This window comes from Natator depressus, chromosome 1 (assembly GCF_965152275.1).
Source record: "Natator depressus isolate rNatDep1 chromosome 1, rNatDep2.hap1, whole genome shotgun sequence".
NCBI lineage: Eukaryota > Metazoa > Chordata > Testudines > Cheloniidae > Natator > Natator depressus.
In genome coordinates, this window is record NC_134234.1 from 202,271,202 (window position 1) to 202,287,115 (window position 15,914).

General features: G+C 48.8%; 1 protein-coding gene across 1 annotated transcript in view; it reads right to left on the minus strand.

Moving 5' to 3' along the window:
* Nucleotides 1-6,604, minus strand: part of CD58 (CD58 molecule) — a 42,995-nt gene extending 36,391 nt beyond the window's left edge. Inside the window, exon 1 of the mRNA XM_074947551.1 lies at nt 6,466-6,604. Within this exon, the coding sequence (XP_074803652.1) occupies nt 6,466-6,523 (58 nt within the window). The 5' untranslated portion in view covers nt 6,524-6,604. The remainder of the gene's footprint in view (nt 1-6,465) is intronic.
* Nucleotides 6,605-15,914: the final 9,310 nt, after the last annotated feature.

A 15,914-nucleotide genomic window follows, 5' to 3' on the forward strand; every position in this document is an offset into this window, starting at 1 on the left:
AGGCATGAGCCGGGGCTAGCCTGAGTCTGTCAACCTGTCTGCGAGGCTTGCTCCCGCTCACTCCAAAATGCAGTGTAGCTACTGCACAAGATAGCAACTCCCCTATCAAGTGGCCAAAGCAGGGCTTTTGTGGCAAAGAGCTGTGAACCACGGGGGCCAAAGAGCTGTTTGTGCAGCTCACAGAAGAATTTGGCCCATAGCAACTTACTCCAGAAAGGCTGGGTTAGTTTGACAATAGACATATTAACCAAATTAGGCTTTTTTCCCTCCCTTGTCATCCAGCAAAGGGGAAAAAAGGATTTGTGCCCCTTTTTGCTTATTTTTTTATCTATAAAGAAAGGCTGTAAAGGTGGTTGGTTGGTTTGTTTGTTTAGGGGTTTTTGCCTACATTTTTTACATTAGAAATTCAGGTCTTGTCTACCCTGCTTATCCTGGACAACTCAATGGAGAATTGATGGTTATATGGGATGACTTCATCATAGATATGAAGGAATGAAACCCAAATAACTGAGAGGGAAAGGAATTTTCATTCAGACTGTTTAAAACTCTTTGGTTTTAACACCTATTTAATTCAGTTGGAAGAAAATATCTGTTTAATAAAGAATCAATTTTCCTGCCCCCTACAGTTAAAAACGGAAACAACTCCCAATAGAGCTGAGTCACCCAGGGAAACATCCAACAAAATCAAAGACCAGATGTTCCTCATATTTGTAAGGTAAAAGCAAGCGGAATTAAAAAAAACAAAAACAAAAAAACCTGGATGTTTTGTTTAAAAAATTATCAGGTTTTCCTTACCTATCATGAAAAAACAAAAGGAGGGCAGAAGACAAATATTTTTTTTTTTCAGGTCTCCTTTAAATTGTGGGGAAAGAAAGTGTGTTTGCTCTACCATGAGAGATGCGCACCACTATCCTTCTGTCCACTTATCAACACAGAATAAAGTACCTCTCTATTTCATACAGGCTGCATCGATTTTTAAGAACATTCACATCTCCTCTTCTCCAAACTGAAGGAGAAACAAAAGGAAACCCTCCCTCCCCCAACCTAAGTACTGAGGAAATATAGCAAAAGTCAAATGAGTTTAGGAAAAGAGTAAGATTTTTAAATGTCAGGTAAAAGACAGGTAAATAGTCCAGGAACAATAAAAGAGTTTCCTAACTCTTGAGAGCGCATCCACCAGCCAATGTGTCCACATGTCGCAGTGTGAGTGTGTGGAAACATTACTTCTTCAACATATCTATTTACTTCTCCTCTGTGATCTTGGCATGAAACTCTGGCCCTGCTGAAGTCAATGGGAGACTTCAATAAAGCCAGGATTTCACTCTTGGTATACTCATTTGAGCCCTGATCCTGCAACTTGTTTCACATGGACAGACTCTTGCACCCATGCAGAGTAAAATGTATTCAGTGGGGTTCTGAGAGTGTGCAAAGCTCTGTAGATGAACAAGTGGCAGGAACAGGGCCTTATTTGCTCTAGAAATGCCACTGTGCCTCTACTGTGTGCACTTGGCATTTCTAGAGCATTATCACCTTGCCACTTTCATCATCAGTGCCATTTTGGACAAACACTGGCAAGGGCAGGGGACAAAAATAGACAGACTCAGAAAGACAAAGCAGATATAGTGTGGTTTTAAATTCTTTTAAAGGAGGAGGCACTTAGATACTATGGTGTGGGGGGCCATAGAGGTGGCAGCTGGTGAGCTGCGATTGCAGTTCGTGATTAACTAATAATTGTGCCCACCCTACTATTTTTGTTACCCTGTCGCCCCCACCCTGATCCCCTTATTTGCCTCATCCACCTGTTATGTGCTCTTTTAAAATGTAAGCTCTCTGGGGCATGGAATGGCATTTGCTATATGTTTCTTCAGGGTCTAGCACAGTGGAGCCCTGACCTGGTTGGCCTGTAGGTGCCACTGCAATTTATTTTAATTAATATTTACTTATTCAGATAATTTGCTATCTTTCAAAGTGAATAACTGAAACCAATATGATACTGCCACACATCCAGATCTACATCATTGCCCAAAAAAACTGCTGAAAATCAAGCAGACACCAAGATCCTGACCCTGCAATTAGATGCACGAGGGTGGATTCCTGAGTACATGCAGAACACCACTGACTTCATTTGGTGCAAGTGCAGGAGTCCATCCACAGAGATCCAGTTGCAGAATAGGAGCCCACAACGGTTATTAAATGAGGGAGGCTTATCTCCAGAGACCTTATATGGAGCCCGGGGAATGTAATCCCAAGGGATGGTTTGAAACAGTTAGCAACAGAGCAAAGACAACATCATAACAAAAGGTAACTTTGTTCTTATATCCCGTTTTATGGACTCAGGAAACTCCCAATTAAACACAAAAAGTCACAAGCAAGTCTCCTATGTGAAAATAATTAATACAAATCGTGAATCAGAATTCATGTTTCAAAACATCCATTTTGGTCATATTAGCTTAATGTTCTGATAGCAACGATCCCTTTTCTTATCATCTGATGAATGATTTTCAAATGGGTAATCTTCAGTACAGATAGGTTTCTACTTGATTAGTGTTAAAGGCTGAGAGGCACCTGATATATATTCCTTATCCTTAGGAGTTCTCTCTCCAAGCAGAGGGAGGAAAATGTCACCTATCTGATATTTCATGAGAAATATTACTAGTTATTTAAGCACCTGCCAAAATTCCAAATCTTACTTTAAAGTAGGTAAACCAGACAGAACTCGTGACTGATAATTTTTGTTTTTCAAAGAAAAGTAAAAACCCAGAATACAAAACATTCACCATTTTATCAGTAACCAAATCTAACCAAAGCCAATGAGCCAGTGCCATAGAAGGCATGAAGTATAGTTTGCCAGCCTCTGCAATGCTACTATGATCACAACAAACTTGCACCTGTTCCTAAAAGAAACCATGCAAGGTTGCCATCTGCCTCCAATTTGTGGGGCCATCCTGGAAATGCTAGTATCAAGCAGCCAGGAATAATTCTGTCACATTCAGTATTTTTATCCCACTCTGATTAAGAAATGCCAAATATGTCTAGAATTTCTATCAACAAAAGGCAGTGAAGCTCAACACTTCCCCAGAGTTACTGACAGACAAAATGTAAAGTACACAACAAGTTTCAGAGTAGCAGCCATGTTAGTCTGTATTCACAAAAAGAAAAGGAGTACTTGTGGCACCTTAGAGACTAACCAATTTATTTGAGCATAAGCTTTCGTGAGCTACAGCTCACTTCACCGGATGCATAAAAGTGGAAAATGCAGTGAGGATGTTTTTAATACACACAGACCATGAAAAAATGGGTGTTTATCACTTCAAAAGGTTTTCTCTCCCCCCACCCCACTCTCCTGCTGGTAATAGCTTATCTAAAGTGATCACTCTCCTAACAATGTGTATGATAATCAAGGTGGGCTATTTCCAGCACAAGGGGAAATAGGTTACCTTGCATAATGACTTAGCCACTCCCAGTCTCTATTCAAGCCTAAGTTAATTGTATCCAATTTGCAAACAACAAGGATATTTTTGCTGTCCCGAACGCAATTGGGGGAGGGCTGGATGTGAATGAACACCACCACATTACCTTGTACTGATCACTATATTTAATCATAAGATCTGTGATATTACCACGTGTTTCTGATGCTTTCCTGCAGCACCAATGTATTTCTTCTGTTGGAAAAAGCCCAAAATCTTATAAACCTGTGCAATTATTTAAAGTGTGTTTCTGATCTGAAAAGTGGCTCTGAAATATTCACATCCTGGGGTCCTGTTGTCTCTCTGGGTAAATCTACACGACAGCAGCACAGCTGCAGTACTGTAGTGTAGATGCTCCCTACATCAACTGAAGGGGTTTTCTCGTCAATGTAGGTAATACAGAAAGCAGCTTTCCGTCAACCTAGTCGTGTCTTCACTAGGAGTTAGGTTAACCTAACTCAGAGGTGGGCAAACTACGGCCCGTGGGACCATCCTGCCCCTGAGCTCCTGGCCTGGGAGGCTATCCCCCCTCCGCACCGCAGCGCAATGCTCTGGACGGCCGGGCAGCAGAGCCCGGCCTGACCCAGTGCTCTATGTTGTGCGGCGCGGCAGCCTGTCCTGGTGCAGCCACACTGCCAGCCACCGGTGCTCCAGGCAGTGCAATAAGGGGACAGGGAGCAGGAGGGGGGTTGGATAGAGGGCAGGGCAGTTGCGGGGGGGGGGGGGTGGTCAGGGGCGTGGATAGGGGTCGGGGTGGTCAGAGGGCAGGGAGCGGGGGTTGAATGGGAAAAGGGGTCCCAGGGGGGTAGTGAGGAAGGAGAGGAGGGGTTGGATGGGGTGGCAGGGAGTGGTCAGGGGACAGGGAGCGGGGGGGTGGATAGGGCAGGGGTCCTGGGCAGTCAGAGGGGGGGGTTGAATGGGGGGGCAGTTAGGGGCAAGGGGTCCGGGGGCAGTCAAAGAAAAGGGGTGGTTGGATGGGGCAGGGGTCTCAGGGGGGCAGTCAGGAAGAAGGGGGGGGTTGGATGGGGCAGCGGGGGACAGTTGGGGTGGGCGGTCCAGGGGCAGTCAAGGGACCGAGAGAGGGGAGGGAGGTGTATGGATGGGGCAGGAGTCCCCGGGGAGCCGTCAGGGAACAGGGGAGTTTGGATGGGGCAGGAGTCCCGGGGGGGCCGTCAGGGGGCGAGAAGCAGGAGGGTTGGATGAGGGCAGGAGCCAGGCCATGCCTGGCTGTTTGGGGAGGCACAGCCTCCCCTAACCAGTCCTCCATACAATTTCAGAAACCTGATGGGGCCCTCAGGCCAAAAAGTTTGCCTGCCCCTGACCTAACTACTGTGCTCAGAGAGTGAAATTTTTTACAGTCTTGAGCAACATAGCTAGGCCCACCTCAGGGCCAGATTTACATCTTACACGCCCCTAGGCACAGCATCTTCAGCACCCTGATGCCTACAGCTGATCTTTGTGTTGCACACAGTTTTAGAGAAGTAAATAGGGTGACCAGATGTCCCAATTTTATAGGGACAGTCCCAATTTTTGGGTCTTTTTCTTATATAGGCCCCTATTACTCCCCACCCCCTGTCCCAATTTTTCACATTTGCTGCCTGGTCACCCAAAAGGTAAGGCGCCCCTAGAACGGCATTCCTAGGCATGTGCCTAATGTTCCTAATTGGCAGTCCAGTCCTGGTCAACCTACATTTTATGTGTAGACCAGGCCTCAGTGATTCCAGATTAAATGTGCTCGGTTTACAGGTCAAATTATTATTATTTTTCTGATGGTCAGCCCTGCAAAACCCCAGATGGATTCTTTCTGCCACATGCTTCATCACCAGCACTAAAAATTCTCTGAGCCAAGATAGGCCCTTAACAATATCTGTGTAATTCCATTTTCCTCAGCGGGTGTACAGAGGTGTAAATGATAGAAACCTAGGCTGCGGTAGTCAATCAGCAGACAATAAGCCAAATCCAGACCACCAGATGCTTTTGAACAGACCCTGAAATCCTATTACTACTTTCTCTGGAGTCTGGACCTTGACTATACCTTGACCAAGAAACTTGGACCCTGACAGAAAATAATTGACTACCCCGACCTAGGCCTTCATCCTGCAAATGACTCCACGTGGACACACACACACACACTGAGACCCAGTGACATTTTGCCTGGGTTTGCCCACGTCAAGGCAATTGTAGGAAGGGTGACCAGACGTCCTAAGGACTGTCCTGATTTTTAGTTCTTTGTCCCGCGTCCCGACCGATGCACGGTCGGGACACCATTTGTCCCAATACTGTAGCTTTGGCCGCTCCGGCAGGTTTTTGTTTTGGGGGGTTTTTTTGCTTCCCCCATGTGTCCCGATATTTTGTCCGTTTCATCTGGTCACCCTAATTGGAGGTTTGAGCTCTTAGCAAATAATTCTGTTCCTGAGACACAAAGAGGAACAGACTTCAGCTCACAATTGTGTCACCTCTGTGGGGCTGGCAAGCATCCAGAACCATAAACTTTGTGTGTGTGTGCACCACTGGCCCCAGATAAGACACTGGCATGGGCAAGGAGCAGCTAGGAAGAAGGAAGAAGCCATTTCCACCCTCCCTTTTTCTGGGCGCGTCCCCGCTGTCCCTGTAATTGCAGGGGGAGCTGGCCCAGACCCTTCACTTTCATTCAGACTGAAAACAACTTTTCCGGGTTGGGAAAAGGCTTTTTATAACAAACAATCCCAGGAAGAACCCTCCGCCCGCCCCCACGAGTAACTAGTCGGGGCCGGCCCGGCCCGCCCTGTGGCTTCCCGGTCTCGCTCCCCCGGGACCCAGCCTCAGCCCTTCCAGTTCCCTCGCACTTCCCGCCCCAGTGAAGCCCAGGCACGGCCCGGACCCCGGGGCAAAGCCACCCCCTCTGCGCAGCGTTGCTGCGCGAGGTGCGGGTCGGGGCCCCGGGACGGCGGGGAGCTTCTCGCACGCGGTCCCGGCGGCGAGGCGGGAAGGGAGGGAGGGAGGCGGCAGCCGCCCTTACCCAGCAGGGCGCTCAGCAGCAGCAGCCCGAGCGCGGAGAGGCGGCCGGCGGGCCCCATGTCGGCTCGCGGGTCCGGACCGGGCTGCGCGGGCCCGGCGCGTTCGCTGCAGTCTGCTGCGGGGCGCCGCGCTGCACAAACCCAGGCGACGCCGCCCCCAGACTGAAACTGAAACTAAATCGTGGTCCGGCCCCTACTGCGCGGCAGCGTCCCTGGCACCACCTCCAAGCCAGCCCGCCTCCTGTCGGCGCCTGGCTCCCCACCGCGCCCGTCCCCAGCCCCCCTCGGCTCCGCCAGCCCCCTCCCGCCAACCCACACCCCCTCTCTTGCCCCATCGCCCTCATCACCCCCCCTCTCTCCTGGCCCCGTACCCCCCTCCATCCCTCTGCCTCTCCCATAGCCCCCCGTCTCCATCAACCCTCTACCCTCGCTGCAGCCCTCTTCCCAGTGGCGGATTAACCCGAGATCCCTGCAGGAGCCGCCTGGGTAGAGCTGCGGGGCCCCGCTCCTCCTCTCCCCAGGCCCTGCCCCTTGGCCACGCTGGAGCTGGGTAGGGTTGCCAGGTGTCTGGTTTCCGACTGGGACACACGGTCAAAAAGGGACCCTGGTGGCTCCGGTCAGCACCGCCGACCAGGCTGCTAAAAGTCCGTTGGCGGTGGTGGTGCAGCGGGCCTGGCAGGCTCCCTGCCTGGCTCCACACGGCTCCCGGGAAGAAGCCGGCATGGCCTTCCGGCTCAGGGGCCGCCGTGGGGGCTCCACGCACTGCCCCTGCCCCGAGCACCGGCTCCGCAGCTCCCATTGGCCGGCAAGTTCCTGACCAATTTTGATATAGACTTTAATAAGATCTACAGGACATGACAGACAATGCAACATACTGCACTCAAGCATATAATCAGGTTCTACAGGGGCTACTTCCTAATTCAATGCATGTAAAGTGCAATGAGCATATTGTAATTCTGGCAGCAATCAGTGGTGCATTCATTTTTCTGAAGTCAAGAAATTCACTGCTGCTATGACAAAAATGTTTAAACACTGCACAGCTCACAAACTGTGTTTCCAGACTTTCTTTGCAGGAAAAAAACAGCTTAATCCTCCTGACCAAGTGCCTCCCTTTCCAGAACCAGTAGTGACACAATAGAATTCGTGCTTTGAAGTAGTTCTTTACTGTGCTGAGCATGTAAGTGACTAAGGCGAGTTTGTTGAAAGTGAAATGGTGATTTCACCTGATACTCAAATAATGGACAGCCTGATCTCGCTTTTAAACACCGTGAACTTGCTATAGTTAATTTTGGAATGCCAAACCATTGGTGAAAACCATCAAATCTTTTTAGATGTGTTCTATTTCTGTCCATCAATCGTACAACACTGTATGGATTTGACACACTGGGCAGACTCCGATGCAAAGGAAAAGCACAGCGAAGATGCAGAGCGGAATGTGTTTTTACAAGGAGTGTTCAAGAAAACAGCAAACAAACTGAAAGAATACTACTGAGGAAAGTGTTGCCAGACCTGCTTAACAAGGATCAAGGTTCACGTAGCCTGGACTGCCATTGATGAAAGCAGTTCAGGTATTTGATGTGAAACAAGTGAACACGTTATCAGAGCAGGCACTTCTTCTGGAGGCAATCCCTATGTTTGGCCATGAAGCTACAGCACAGCTTTCCCCATACAAATGTTTTGCAAGTGAATGTGAATGAAATGATCTTGTTTTGGGATTCACCTAAAGTTCTACAGCATTTTCTAGAGTTAGCAGGGACAGCAAAGCGATCACTATCAATCTTGCCTAATTCTGTGGACGCCGAGCGTGCAGTATCTCAGTACAGACAAGTCTTCACAATGCAAAGAGAGGGCGTGAAGGAGACCCCTGTAGCAGGGTGTACCGCACTAATATTCAATGCCTGTAAAATGTAAAAGGCTAAAGTGACTGGACTTGTTTCTACAGCAGTTGTGTTAAGACTTTTAATCTCCTGAATTGTATATTGTACCAGTCACTTTTTAAAAAATAAATATAATATAGTTGCAGAAAAACGTCTGGTTATCAAAAAAATTAGCAGGCATAACATAATACTTGAGTGTTTATATCATTCCAGCAAATTTTTCTTAAAGAAATAAGAACATAAGAATGGCCCTACTGGGTCAGACCAAGGGTCCATCTAGCCCAGTATCCTGTCTACTGACAGTGGCCAATGCCAGGTGCCCCAGAGGGAATGAACAGAACAGGTAATGAAAAAGTGATCCATCCCCTGTCGCTCATTCCCAGCTTCTGGCAAACAGAGGCTAGGGACACCATTCCTGCCCATCCTGGCTAATAGCCATTGATGGACCTATCCTCCATGAATTTACATAGTTCTCTTTTGAACCCTGTTATGGTCTTAGCCTTCACAACATTCTCTGGCAAGGAGTTCCATAGGCTGACTGTGCGTTGTGGGAAGAAATACTTCCTTTTATTTGTTTTAAACCTGCTGTTTATTCATTTCATTTGGTGACCCCTAGTTCTTGTGTTACGAGAAGTAGTAAACAACACGTCCTTATCTACTTTCTTTATACCAGTCATGATTTTATAGACCTCAATCATATATCCCCTTAGCCGTCTCTTTTCCAAGCTGAAAATCGGCTTTTTTAAACTACCATTATTAGTAAAGGTCCATTACTTTTCCATGATTTCCCACATCTTGTCCACTGCTCAGCCACAATTATTTATAGAACATCCTGCGATTCAAGCAGGACCTTATTTATGCACATATACTTATGCCTGTGATCTATCGCCCCCTTATTTCCCCAATTCGCCCCCTACCTTCCCGGGATACCATGGCTGGGACTGGTGCCATGCCTATGAATCCCAAGGAGAACTGAGAATGTAGTGCTTGTAACTTGTGTGGGTCAAGGGGACTGAATTCAGTGTACCACATTTCCATTTATCTCACAAATACACTCACAATAGTACCTCTGTGCCTTTTATCTTTTGCAGCTGGAAACGTGGCCTGGGGGTCTCTCCATCCACACCAGCAGAGCAGCTCAGCCAGATAAGATGATCATGATGGTCCCTTCTGACCGCAAAGTCTCTGAGATAAGGAGGAGAAGGAAGAGGACGTGAGATGACATATTCCAAGAGATCCTGCAAGCCTCCACTGCTTCGAATACTGAGCAGAAGGCTTAGAGGCAGGGCCGGATTAACCTTGGGCCTGGTGCCAAACATTTGTGGGCCCCCATGGGGTATAATTGTAAAAGACTGGAGCTCGACACAGAAGTTGTTTTTGACACAGCACACAGCTGCACAGGTTTTATTTACAAAATTCACAAGTTAAAGTTACAGGTGGAGGTGGCTGCCCCGAGAGTACCAGCAATGGTAGCCTTTGGACAAAAGAATACACACACGTGTACAACAAATAAATTAGAAAAGAAAACATACAAAATAAAACACAGTGGGTAAAAACAACTAACAAAAGCCAAAGCTGACCAAAACCACCAGCCATGTGCTGCTCTCACTAAAAGGGAACCATCACACTATCTCACCCTTCACATTTCACATATGAACAACCAGGGCTTGAATTAAATTTTGGTATGAAATTGGGGCAGATTTAAAACTTCAAAACATTTTAAAAACACAAAATATGAAAAACTTCAATACATTTTACTTATAGCACCATTATTCATACTAGACTTGCTAGTTACCAGACAGCAACTGTGAAAAAACAGGACAGGGGGTGGAGCGTAATAGGTATATATATATAGCATTATATATATAGCGTTATATAAGAAAAAGTCCCAAAAACCGGGACTGTCCCTTTAAAAATGGAACATCTTGTCACGCTACTTGCTAGTCCTTCCCTGCAGGCAGAGAGGTACAGAGACTAGGATCAGGACCAGCTGTGCACCTAAGAGACTCGGCCAACCCTTCAAATTGGACCTGGCCCACATCCCTCCCCACAACGACCCCTCCCCCCCCCGGACTGGACCAGACCCGGACCCCTCCCCAGACCGAAACCCCCAAACTGGACCAGACCCCCTTCCAGCCCAAACTGGATCAGACCCCTCTATGAGCCAACCCCTCTTGACCCAAAACTCCCCACTGCCTACCGGAACAGGGCTCCTGGCTCCCAAACCTCTATTCCCAAACCGGTCCCCACCCCGAAATCCCAGATGGACCGCTATGAGGCACCCCACGCTCGATTCACCCCCTGCTGACGATCCACCCCTGTTCTCTGAACCGGGCCAGGCCTCATCTGGCTGCAGCTTGGACCAAGGCTCACCTCCACACCGGCCAGCACTGGCAGCAGAAAGGGTTGGGACAAGTGTCCGGACTTAGCGCTGACCTCAGCAGTGGGGAATCCCTAGCCGCAGGGGATGCCTGCCCGCCTCAGACTAATCTGGGAAGGGGACTGCATAGAATCATAGAATATCAGGATTGGAAGGGACCTCAGGAGGTCATCTAATGTAACCCCCTGCTCAAAGCAGGACCAATCCCCAATTTGTGCCCCAGATCCCTAAATGGCCCTCTCAAGGACTGAACTCACAACCCTGGGTTTAGCAGGGCAATGCTCAAACCACTGAGCTATCCCTCCGCCCCAGGGCATAGGGGACCCAGGATGAGGGGGAGGGGACATGACCGCCCCACCAGAGGCTGGGAGGGGGCTGAGCCGCGGTGGCAGCTCCAAAGGGAGGGGCACAGAGCCACGATCTGTGCCCCACAGCTGCAGAATGGAGCCCAGTGCCCGAAGGAGCCATGCCCCGGACAGTGGAACGTGGGCCCAGTAGTGAAGCACCCCCAGCACCATGCTTTGGGGCACAGCCACCTGAGGCTGGGGGTCCCCTCCCCATGGCCACACTTGCTGCTGCTCCTCCTGGCTGCCCTGCTTCCAAGCCTCGGCGGCTCCAACCACTTCACCGAGCCCAGGGTGCAGTGCTGGGGGGCTGCCCCCTGCAGGTGGCTCTGTGCACTCTGTGGGTTGGCCTCCTGCACCAGCCCAAGGGCCAGCGCCTGCTGGGCTCACCCTCTACATGTCAGGGGAGGGATTATGGGCCCCTTCCGAGTGTGGGGCATGGCATCACTGGCACCATTGTAAACCCGCTACCGCTTGGAGGCTCACCCTCATGGACAGGGATAGAGCAGAGAGGAGAAAGGGACATGAAAAGGACAGAGATATGCAGCAGGAGATTCTTGCACTTGTCAAGCAGCAAACATGCTGTAGACTCTTGTTGACCTTCAGGTTCAACAGTCCCATGCATGCCTGCCTCTACCATTCCACCCCCAAGGAGAGTACAGTCACTCACAGCTGCACATATACACCAACGGTGTCTTTCACAGGTCAGTGTGTGTTTCTGAAATGGAAATGACTGTTCTTTCCCCCCCTTCAAAAGTTTTATTCTGTTATAAATGTGTCTGTTTGCATGAGTAGGGAATCAAAGTCTGTTTTGGGGGAAAATTTAATTCATCTTTATGGAGTTCACAACATATGCAGGCTGTGGCTGACATCATTCACAGATAATAGTAATAGGTGCAAAGTTACATTTGCAATGTTACATTACCACTCACAGAGCACTCATTACAAGGTTCATACTGGGGTGCAAAAGAGCAATGTCACATAGAGCACACTGCAGCAACACACATTACTGTGGCTCACTATTGAAATGGTCTTTCAAAGCCTCCTTGAGCTGTACAGCTTCATGTTGAGCAATTTTTGTAGCCTTGGTATCCAGCTGCTCTAAATTAGCAGACAATCATTCCACCTTCTCCTTTTGCTGTGCAGATATGCAGGACACAGCCAGCAGCTATCACCATTGGGACTTTTTTCACTAAGATCCAGTCTTGTGAGTAGACAGCGCCAGTGACCTTTCAAATGGCCATTCTGCATGTGCTGAGCCTGTCGCTGAAGTGCTCCTTGGTGCTGTCCAGGTGGCTGGTGTACGGCTTCATGAGCCATGGGAGTAAAGTGTAGGCGGGGTCTCCCAGATCCCTAAGGCATTTCAGCATCCCCAGTAGTAGTCCACAGGTCTGCTAGAAAGAAAATCCCTGCTTGCAGCTTTCTGAACAGCCTTGTGTTCTTAAAGATGCATGCGTCATGCACCTTCCCTGACCAGCCCATACTGATGTTGGTAAAGCATCCCTGGTGAGCCACCAGTGCTTGCAATACCATAGAAAAGTAGCCCTTTCTGTTGATGTACTCCGTGGCAAGGTGGTCTGGTGCTAAAATAGGGATGTGTGTGCCATCTGTCACTCCACTGCAGGTCGGGAACCCCATTGCTGCAAAACTATCCACTATGTCCTGCACACTGCCCAGAGTTACAGTCCTTTGTAGCAGGAGGCAATTAACAACCCTGCACACGTGCATCACAACAACCCCCATGGTGGATTTCCCAACTCCAAATTGATTCCCAAATCATGAGTAGCAATTGGGTGTTGCAAGTTTCCACAGAGCTATCACACTCACTTCTCCAATCAGTGCCAATCCGATGAAGTGAGCTGCAGCTCACGAAAGCTTATGCTCAAATGCATTTGTTAGTGTCTAAGGTGCCACAAGTCCTCCTAATCTTATTCTAGTGTCCCTGCACTGGAGGGCTGGGGTGAGCTGAGCACACAGATCCAGGAACGTGACCTTGCACAGCGGAAAGTTCTGCAATCGCTGCTCTTCATCCTAAACCTGCATTACGATGTGTTCCCACCACTCAGTGCTTGTTTCTCGGGCCCAGAACCAGCACTCCACCATCTCCAGCCGCTCTGTGAACACCACCAATGACTCAATTGTTTCTTTCTACATCCCACAGCAATCCAGGCCTTATGGAATCATCATGTTCCCCACAGCTCCTCTGGCAGCTTGGCAGATACTGCAGGATCCATGTTTGCAGTCCTCATCACAGCAGTGCAGAGCTGCGAAGGATCCATGTTTCTGTCAGACAATGGCAGACAATGAGGAGGGATATGCAGGTTTGCAGGGATGTTTTGAAGAGACGCAAAACATTATGGGATGCAGATGAAATTATTGGATGGAGAACACTGCATTATGGAATGTTGAAGTCATGTTACCACTCACCCCAGCGTGACTCATTTGACCCCAAGAGGCATTGCAAAACCTTGTCAAAACACCATGCGCAAGATGGTTGTGAGTTGCACAGTGGGATAGCTATCCATGGTGCACTGCTTTCTGTATCAATGCAAGTGCTGCAAGTGAGGACATGCACCACCAACACAAGGCATGTAAAGTGGACATGCAAAAGCAATTTAATTACTGCTGCAGCCAGGGGTGAAAGTAATATTAAACACTGATTGGTATGGGGGCCCAGCTCTGGGCCCCCAGAAGGGGTGGGGCCTTGGGCAGAAGGGGCAGGGCTGGGGGTCAGCCTCTCCCAGCCAACACATCCGCATTGCCTGGCCCGCACCACCCAGGGCTCCAGCAGCGATTTAAAAGGGCCCGGGGCTCCAGATGCTGTGGTAGCAGTGGCGGTGGCCAGGAGCCCTGGGCCCTTTTAAATCTCCACAGCGCTTTAACATCAGCTGTGTACGAGCCGGTACCGGCTTCTTACCAGTACACCGTACCAGCCTACTTTCACCCTTGGCTGCAGTTATATGCCAGTGTAACTTAGATCGACAATTTTCTAGTGTAGACATGGCCTAAGACTGACAAGTATTTAGGAGACAAGGTGGGTGAGGTAATATCTTTTACTGGACCTGAGACAGACAAACTTTTGAGCTACATTGTGCTCTTCTTCAGGTCTGAGACACTGTACTCATTGTGTCAGTCACAGCAACAGCTAAATACAAGATCAAACAGAGAGTTTAGCATAAGTAGTAAGCACATATTCTAAGGGACCACTCAAAGAGAAGTGGCCGGTTGACCACAATGGCCACATTATTGCCCCGTACTCTTCTGCCACCATCCCCTAATGGGGCGTTAATGAGCCACTTCACCTTGAATGGTCCTGTAGCGAAGCGAAGACTCACTGGTGCAGTGCCTCCTGCTGATCATCTTGGGAATTAGCTCTTTTCCAGCATATGGAGGGCCCTCTGCAGGGCAGTGTCTCACCTGCCGCTGGCCCCATGTCCCTCCCAGACCCCAGTGCCCTTTACCTCAGGGTTCTGCCCCAGCAGGACCCCCACACTCTGGGTCTCCTCTCCCAGGGGAACCCACAACCCTCTAAACCCACCTTGCCTCAGTGGCTACTGCCAGTCATCAGCTAGCCCCTGCTCACTGGGGCAGACTGCAGCCTGTAATGGCTGTTAGGGGGCTTATTCCTTCACCCACTTACTTCCCTGGTTCTTCTCGCATGAACAGAGAGCAACAATACCCGAAGTCCAAAGGTGCAAACAATTCGATGTTTATTGGGGTGAACTTCCAGCAAGCATGATTCCAGTTTCCTTCCTTAGTATCCTCCTTCCCAGCTCTGACACCACAGAGCCTTACACCTGTGTCCCTGTTCCCATTTCTCCCTTTAGCCAAACAGGATTCCAGTTTCCTTACTCCCATTCCCTGTTCCCATTTCCCCCTTTAGCAAAACATGGTTCTAATTTCCTTACCCCCATTCCCTGTTCCCATCTCTCCCACACAGATGCACCCCCTCCCACCCACTTCTTCATTGACTACAGATTATATAGTAAAACTTGAGTTCTGCTTAGCTATACCTTAACCAATCATTTTCCTGAAATTTAACTAACCAATCCTAACATATTGTAACATGATTATGTAACCAATTATATCCCACCACCTTAATTAGTTTACACCCAGCAAAATTAATTATACAGCAGACAGGAACAATCACAGAACCAGACAGAGATTATACAGACAAACAATAGCAAAGTGGGAACTATAATGACAAAACAATACAGAAGTGAGGATTTCACATCCCAGTATCGATAAGTGAGTTCTTGCCAGACAGCATGCTGTTTCCTTTTACATTTTCTAGGCACTTCCCTTTCTCTGGAGGTGATAGGAATTATCAGGACAGGATTGTATTCCTAACAGCCCAATAGCACCTTCTTTCAATGTGACTAGTTTGGAATGCGAGGATGTGACCGGTCACTTCCCAGCTTATGGCTGCCTCTGCTGCTTAGCCAAAGGCCTTAGCCTAAGAACAGGGCCTCAAACTGTCACAGTAAGAGAAAGCCCTTACACCAGCAGACAGTGATTTTGATTCTTTATTTTATACCTCTAGATCTAGCCAAGTGATAAGAATACCCCTAAATTCTTAAAGTACAGGCCTTTGCAGACAGGCCTGAATATCTATATCCTAACAATGGCCACTCATCATTGGCAAGGGGTTAGGACCTGCTGCCTTTGCCTATTCCCAGGCTGTATCTCTTCAGCCCCAGTACCCCTGTAGGCCTTCAACAAGGCCTGCAGCCTTGGGTTTTACCAGGCTGGAGCTCCCCAGTTCCCTTGCCCTATTCCCCAGTACTGCTCCAGTTCAGGTACCTTCCTCTCAGGCAGCTAGCCCTTCTCCCTCCAGGATTGGGGAGAGA